Source organism: Phaethon lepturus, unplaced genomic scaffold (genome assembly GCF_000687285.1).
Source record: "Phaethon lepturus isolate BGI_N335 unplaced genomic scaffold, ASM68728v1 scaffold16741, whole genome shotgun sequence".
In the NCBI taxonomy this organism is placed as follows: Eukaryota; Metazoa; Chordata; class Aves; order Phaethontiformes; family Phaethontidae; genus Phaethon; species Phaethon lepturus.
The window spans coordinates 42,893-50,230 of NW_010519985.1; the positions used below are offsets into that span (position 1 = coordinate 42,893).

The window sequence follows — 7,338 nt, forward strand, 5'->3', positions numbered from 1 at the left end:
ACTAAAGTCTGAGGTGACCAGCTGTAACGGCACATTCAAATGGATGGTTCACAATGAGAACACGGTACGTACCATGAGTTGGAAAACAGAAAATTTCCTCAACTTCCTTCTGTCCAGACAAAAAACCTTACTTCAACACTAAGCTCTGAGAAGGATTACTCCACTATGATTACCTTGACCATAATGTGCATCTAAAGACAAACAAAACACCCAATTACAGAGCAATAGCCTATAATTAGGGCTGAGATTTGATGAAGGCATGTTAGGATAACTCAGAAAGTGGTCATTTCACAAAGAGCAACAGCAGATGGAAATATCACCATTATTTTGTCCCTAGAGTAACCTTTATTTTATCAGAGTAGCAGTGTTATGGTTAGTGGGTTGCAGTCCAGAAACTCCATAGCAGAATCTACTGTCTTGCAGCAAATGGATAAGAACCACAAATTCAACAAGAGGTTTGCTTTATATCCTGTGTATGGGCAGGAGAGAAAAGCAGCCCACCTCACAGAGTCCCGACTTTCAATCATCTGCCCCAGACTCCATAGAGGCTCAGGTGACCATAGAAGAGCAGGACATGCCACAACGCAGTTTGCAGCAGAAACAATAACAACAAAACTTAATGGGAAAATTAAAGCAAGGGCAAAATTCTGACGAATTCTTCAGGATTGGTGCAGTGTTACTAGCATAGCTCACACCGAGGCAACACAGCAAGTATTCATCCAGAAGAGTTTACAACAAAGAATGTCAATAAACTAGGTGATTACTAACTGCTAATAACATTTCAAGGAAAAAACCTACCGCTATGTCAGAATATGTTTCCCTTTTATGACAACATAACAAGTCCAAAGAATATGGACACAGCAATGCATGTAGCATCTGGACTTCAGCAAGGTTTCTGACAGCATCTTACGTGTCATTTCCATAAGCAATTTAGAAAAAAATGTGCTTACAATGGTGTACACAACTAATTGAAAAAAAAAACCCCAAACCCTCAAAATTGATCACTGTCAAACTGCAACAAGGTATCAAGTGATAACTTCCAAACAACAGTGTTATTAATTGTATACATGATGCAATATATAGCATCGTTATTAAAGATCACGGTACTGTGGGGGAAGTTGCAATCCTATTATACTATAAGAAGATAAATCAAAATGGTCTTGACAAATTTGGGTGGAACCCACAGAATGGATTTCTTCCTGTTTGTTTTAATAAAGACAAATGTAATGTACACTTTGACAGGAAACCTCACCTATACAAGACGAAAAAATTATTTGCTTGCCAGAAGTTCTGCAGAAAGTAGTCTAGAGCAATAACACGTCAGAACACAAACATATCAACAATATATTTAAATGGCAAGTTTCACACGTTGATGTACAAAACAAGAGTATCTCTGGTAGGATAGGTGAAGCAATTCTTTCCCCCTCTAGCGAGCACTGAGATGGCCTTAGTTAGAATCTTATGTCCAGTTTTGGGCATCTGTCCTGGTGTGGTGCTTGGTTGCTGGCTGGGGTTAAACCATGACAGCATCACATTTCTAGAAAGATATGAAGCAACTGGAGAGAGTCCAGGGAAGGAAAAAAAAGAAAAAAGGACTGGAGGTCTAGAAAACATGATGTATGAGAAAAGATTGAAAGAACTGGGTTTGTTTAGTCTGAAGAAAAAGATGACTAAAAAGAGACATGATAACAGTCTTCAAATATGTAAAAGATTGTTACAAGAAAGAAAAACTACTTTCCACATATACTCCAGATAGAATTAGAAACAACAAGCTAAGATAGCAGCAAAGTATATTTTTTTCTAGTGTCTAACTGACAGAAGAATTAACCATTTGAAAGATTGCTACTAGGGGCTATGGAAGCATTAAAGGTTTTTAAGAACAAATATGCCTGGAACCAGCCAGGTATAAAAGGTTTTCACAGGACTGCTGAACAGACCATATGACTTCCCGAGGTCTTACTCAACACATTTGATTCTGTGTTGTAGGCATAAAACTTAATTCCTTTATTGCTATTTGTGACCACCCATTGAGTTTAGAATGATTAGTCTCTTTATCTTCAAAGAAAAACTGTTCTTTCTAGGAAGACAAGAAATGCTCTGTAGAAAATGCAAGAACCACTGACATTCCCCCAAACTGTCTTTTCCAAACCACAATACAACAGGAGGCAAGCATTGCCACTCATTACAGATGAGGAACAAGCTGTAGAATTCAACCAGGAATGTGATATGTTTCTGGTTTTGGTGCGGTTTACTTGTAAAAGTGGTTTTCCTCTTGTGTATAAGATTTACTCTGAGAGGTCTGGCAAGAAAAGATGTAAGAAATTATAAAAAGGAGAGATGATGAAAGTGAAGTTAAGGCCAAAATAAAAAGTGACATCACCTACTAAACTAAATGCAACAAGTCTTACGGGGCAAATGAAGCTCAGTAACTAGCTAATAAGAGTTTTAGTCATTCTAAATATTGTCAAGCAACAAATTTACTGGCCAATATATTCATCAGTGCAAATTAGTGTAGAAGGTGGCCACTGATCCTCTCCTCATGCTATACCTCCACAACTACACCCAGATGCAACAAAACTTCTCCTGCTGACATTTTGTGAGGTCCCAAGCTTATGGAAATTGCTTCTTTATCACATATGGAATAGGCTACAGATGCTAGTCCATGGAGTATGTTGTAAGGCATCTTTCCTCTCCCAGGTCTTCAGATAGGAGCGAATGATTATGAATTGAAAGTCAGGAGACCAGACAGATGCCCTTAAAACGTGATCTACACTGGCAGATAGGGTTATGCAAAAGAAGGACAATGTAATGCATCACAGGTTTCCCAGAAAGGGATATTTACAGTGGTTTGGTTGAAAGTGGCATTTTGGTATTTCTCAATGTTTTCTTAACTAAATTGACTCAAATTATACTTCAGCTAGGATCTTAGAGGCTTTATTTATTTAAAGATCCTAAAGAGGTGATTACTAATGGTCCAAATTTTTTTTGCTCAAAGCAACTTCTAGCAATGTGAATTTTATCTAAAAGAAAACTTAGGACAAATTTCCATGGTGCTTCAGAAGTAGGTAAAAATCTATGCCTTCTCTCTACAGTTCAGTAAATAACCGCAGTTTTGGTTTGAAGTTGCGCCTTGTTTTGCCTCTTCCTGTATTTCTACACAAAACTATTCCCTTTACTCCATTTTTTCGACCACTGCCAAAATGGACAATTTGATTTCGATGTCTTGTTTTTAAAGTAGGTGGCCAATGTATTGAGAAGAGCTGACATATTAGCCCACCCTCCCTTAACTTTGGGCACATCACCGAATACAACATTTAAACGGATACGTCAGAAGTGCCAAGAAGAGGAAACAGAAGACAGGTATGGGGAAAACAAACACAACAGCTCATTCCCATTGCAGAATGTCAGGTGAGCAGACAAGAGTCATGCATCACCCAAGGAGCAGGGACAGCTCTGCATGGGTGAGCGGGCAGAACACAGCACACTTTGGTGAACATCTGGGCCAGGATGCTAAGGAATGGGACAGGGTCATATGCAGAATTTGTCAAAGAGAGAAACTCAGGCGATTTCAACAGGCAAGCTTGACAAGTTGTTCTGAACATTCAGAATACATCTCTCTTACAGCACGCTAGATGAGCCACATTACTCCTCTCACACCCACCCCTCTGAGCCCAAGGAGGTTTACCAATATTTGGATGCTTTAGAAGTCGGCAAATTCGAGCTTCACGTTCCAGTTTCTGGTGATCTGAAAGAGAGTAAGAAACAAGGCATTAAGCACCACAACTCTGAATTAAGCTCTTGTTCATACTCAACGGAGAAAGGAACACAGTGACCCAGCAGACACCCAGGGGGCTGGGAATTGCTGGAACATGACTTTCTCCCAAAAGCTCACAGCCATTCCAAATGAGGACTATGCAGCAGAGACTGCAGGAGGACTTCTGCTCCCACTACAGAGGTAGCACTAAAGTGATATTCCTTCGTTGGATTCAAAGTGAATAGCAGCTGAGTCAAAGACACTGCTCTTCCATCAGCCTCGCAAATATGCAAAGCCATTTCCAGCGACATCCCTTCCGAGACTTACTCCCTTCTCCAACGCTGGAGAGGAGGAGGAAGAGTCTCTGAAGAAAGAGTCCACATGAAATGGGAAAAGGACCTGCTTCCACTCCAGAGAAAGACAGGGGAAGAAGGGTAGATTAGGAGGGAGAACTAGACAGTTCCTGCTAGTGCACATTCATCACATGAAGTAGGGAACTCTGCCAGCGCCAGTGAACTGTAAAGGTAACCAGACTTCAGTACCCATGGACGGACTCGCTGATGAAATGCTGATCAAGCACTTTGAGATCTCCAGGCGAGAAGTTCTGCCCAAGTGCTAAGTATGCTTATTGCAGCCCAAAGGCAGCATCAGTTCAAGCATGACTGTCATCTGGATTAAAGAAAAAATATCAAGGAGAGTAAAAAATGGTTTCTTCTCCCTAGAAATGTAATATGTGTGAGTACAAGGAAAGGAGAGGGAGCTAGAGCAATTCTGCCCACCTCAGCCAAGAAGCTGGCAGGCTTTTAGCCACTGAGGCTCAGACAGAAGATTTTCACTAAGCAGTGACCGAGTCCTGAACTTTCACTACAAAGCCCCCATCCTCTCAAGTGAAATGCTCACATTGGACAAGCACAGACTCACTGAAAGGATCCGAGGGAGACAATCTTTTAGGCAGCCCTGGCACCTGCTAAACTCTAGAGTTTTGGGGATGCAGATGCCTAGAAAGAGGCAAGAATCAAGGACTGCCCTTCCACCCCAGTCCAGCCATCAAAAGAACACAAGGGGAAGGAGCAGTCCCTGCCCGCTCTTGACATTTCTTCTCTACAGATCTTCAGCACACAGGCTTGAAAACACACCTTCTCTGCATCCCCTGTGACACACAAGTCTTTTCCACAGGAGTAAGCAGGACCCTTGGCTGGTGGGGCTACTCAGCAGATCACTGGTAGGAATGCAACATCCTCCGACTTATAGCAAACCCACTAGAGACCCACTTCAACAAAGCCACGCTGCACTGCTCTGCCTAAGAACAGCCTGTGCAGCTCCATGGTCTCTCCATGGTCTTCCCTTCCCTTTGTAAAGGAAATCTTTGGGCAACTGTTCTCTTCCCCATGAGCAGAAGACGGAGACCGAGCCAGATCTCAGCTCAGAACACTTTTCTCTCCCAGGCTGGGAATAGCAGCTCAGGGCACTGCAGAACTTCTGTCTTCTTTCCCACTGCTGTAGAAAATGTCCCAATTAATATTTTATAGGGCTGAGATGTGCTTACATCCTCATCTGCTACTGTTCAGGGATGGGGCAAAGTAAATTACTCCTTTCCATCTCTCCTTCCTTCTCAATCCTGGAAATTATTGTTGCTGTTGCATATATTTTACTGTTCTATGCCAGAAACACTCTCCAATAAAGTATCAGACAGCAAGAAAGCCTGGAGAGCTTCCACGCTCCCGAGGCCTTGGTGCAGCGCAAGCACTTTCTCACCTGCACTGCTGGGGAGGCGGGGGATGCCTTGGCTCTCCTCTATAGCAGCATCTCTCACAAGTCAAGTTCTGCAAAACGCAGCCTGCGCAAGGTAACAGGCTCTGCTGCATACTTTGCACTCAAGCCAGATTCTCACAGCAGGGCAACAGTTTAGGATAAACTATCCATAGCCTGCTTGCACGTCTGGGTCTTGCAAATTCCCCACTTACCCTCCCAGCTCTACTTGGAACTCCTACAGAAGGGGATCCTTATCCACCCGGATCACGTTGCCCTCGTGAGCAGTTACACTTGCTGAGAATCTGTTCCCAAGTACAAGGACAAGGGGAAGCAGACAGCAAAAACAGCTGAGCAAAGGGGGAAGGAGAGGTAAGAGCTCACCACGTGCTACTCAGCCACTGAGTCCTGACAGCCAAGACAGACAGCTGACAGGAGCAAGGCTCAAACAAAATGACATAACCATCAAAATGCCATGGGAGATGTAAATCAAGAGCAATTGCTCCCCTGAAACCCTACACCATGGTGCAGAGGGAGGGGAGCGGGCAGGGCAGCTAGTGATCATGGGCAGCAGCCACATCAGAACTTGTGACAAGAGGTCATCACCCCACACCCCATCGCTCCAGCACCACACAGCCTGGCCGGAGACCAGAGGAGTACAGCGCTCCGGTCACAAGGTACAGGAAACTATTTCTGGTCAGGGGGAAAGCATACCACACTATTCTGTCTCCAGGGCAACAAAACAGGCAAACTCAAGCACAACGCGCAGAAAGAAAGCACACTCCAACCCCGGGAGCACCAGCCCGCAGCAGGCAGCCGCCGCAACTGAGCGCAGCGAAAGGTCAGGCTGGGCGGGCTTCCCGGCGCCGGCCCTGGAGGACCGCGATCCCATTCCTGCAGGGCCGCCCACCCCGTTGCAGGCAGCACCAGAACAGAGCCCAACCTGTGCCTTGAAAAGAGCCCTCCAGCCCATCCCCAGGGAGACCCCTAAATGCACAGGGAATAAACACCGAGCTGCAGTTTTTCTACCTTTCTCCAGTGTGACAATGGTTATTCCCAATAGGAGACGGAAAACACAAAATTCTGTGAGTCCAGCAGAGCAGTCAAAGGCTGGGCTTTAACACATCTCTTATACGGAGTCCGACCGAATCTTAAAAACGCTAAGTATTCTTAACTGTATTAGAAGAACGATGAAAAGACGACATAGGTTCAGATCCCTGCCTTACCCGAGAGCTTGCAAAGGAAGTAATTTCTCCTCCCTCTGCCCAAAAGATTGAACTTATTTCTGCAAGCCATTTGTGGAGTGAAGGTGTTTATTCTCAATGCACAGTGGAAGCACACCTCGTAGCTAACAGAAACACAGCAACACATCTGACCTACCTTACGGTTTGCCAGGCCTGGGACATTAGGCCTATTTCCCACCTTTCACAAACTATGAAATTCAACCAGCAATTTCTGTAACTTGCCTAAAACACAGTATATCCTTTAGAAAACATAAGGGTTCACATTCAAGACTTCAAGTGATAAAGCAAGCCATACACCCAGAGAAATTACTCCAAATGTTAGTTATCCTTCCTGTTAAAATTTCGCACTGCCGTTCCAAGTCTGAATTCATCTACCTCCTGCTTCCAAGTATTGGATTTCATTAAGCTCTTTTCCTGCTACGTTACAGAGCTGTCTAGCCCTGAACAATAGCTGATGCTTAAAACTTAAGTACAGGATATTACAAATACTCATCTAATATTCTTTTACTGTTTGCCAGCCAAAAAAAAAGAGAATCTTGCTATTTGGACAATTCTTCTATCTACAGTCTGAAGCAATGAGTATCTACATGG

The 7,338-nt window shown here is 43.7% G+C and overlaps 1 protein-coding gene across 1 annotated transcript in view; it reads right to left on the reverse strand.

The window, feature by feature from the left end:
- Positions 1-3,749, reverse strand: part of LOC104628598 (calcium/calmodulin-dependent protein kinase type II subunit gamma) — a gene marked incomplete at both ends in the record, with an annotated part of 39,906 nt that extends 36,157 nt beyond the window's left edge. The window contains one exon of the mRNA XM_010297241.1: positions 3,686-3,749. Coding sequence (XP_010295543.1) covers positions 3,686-3,749 — 64 coding nt within the window. The remainder of the gene's footprint in view (positions 1-3,685) is intronic.
- Between the last annotated feature and the right edge of the window lie 3,589 nt (positions 3,750-7,338).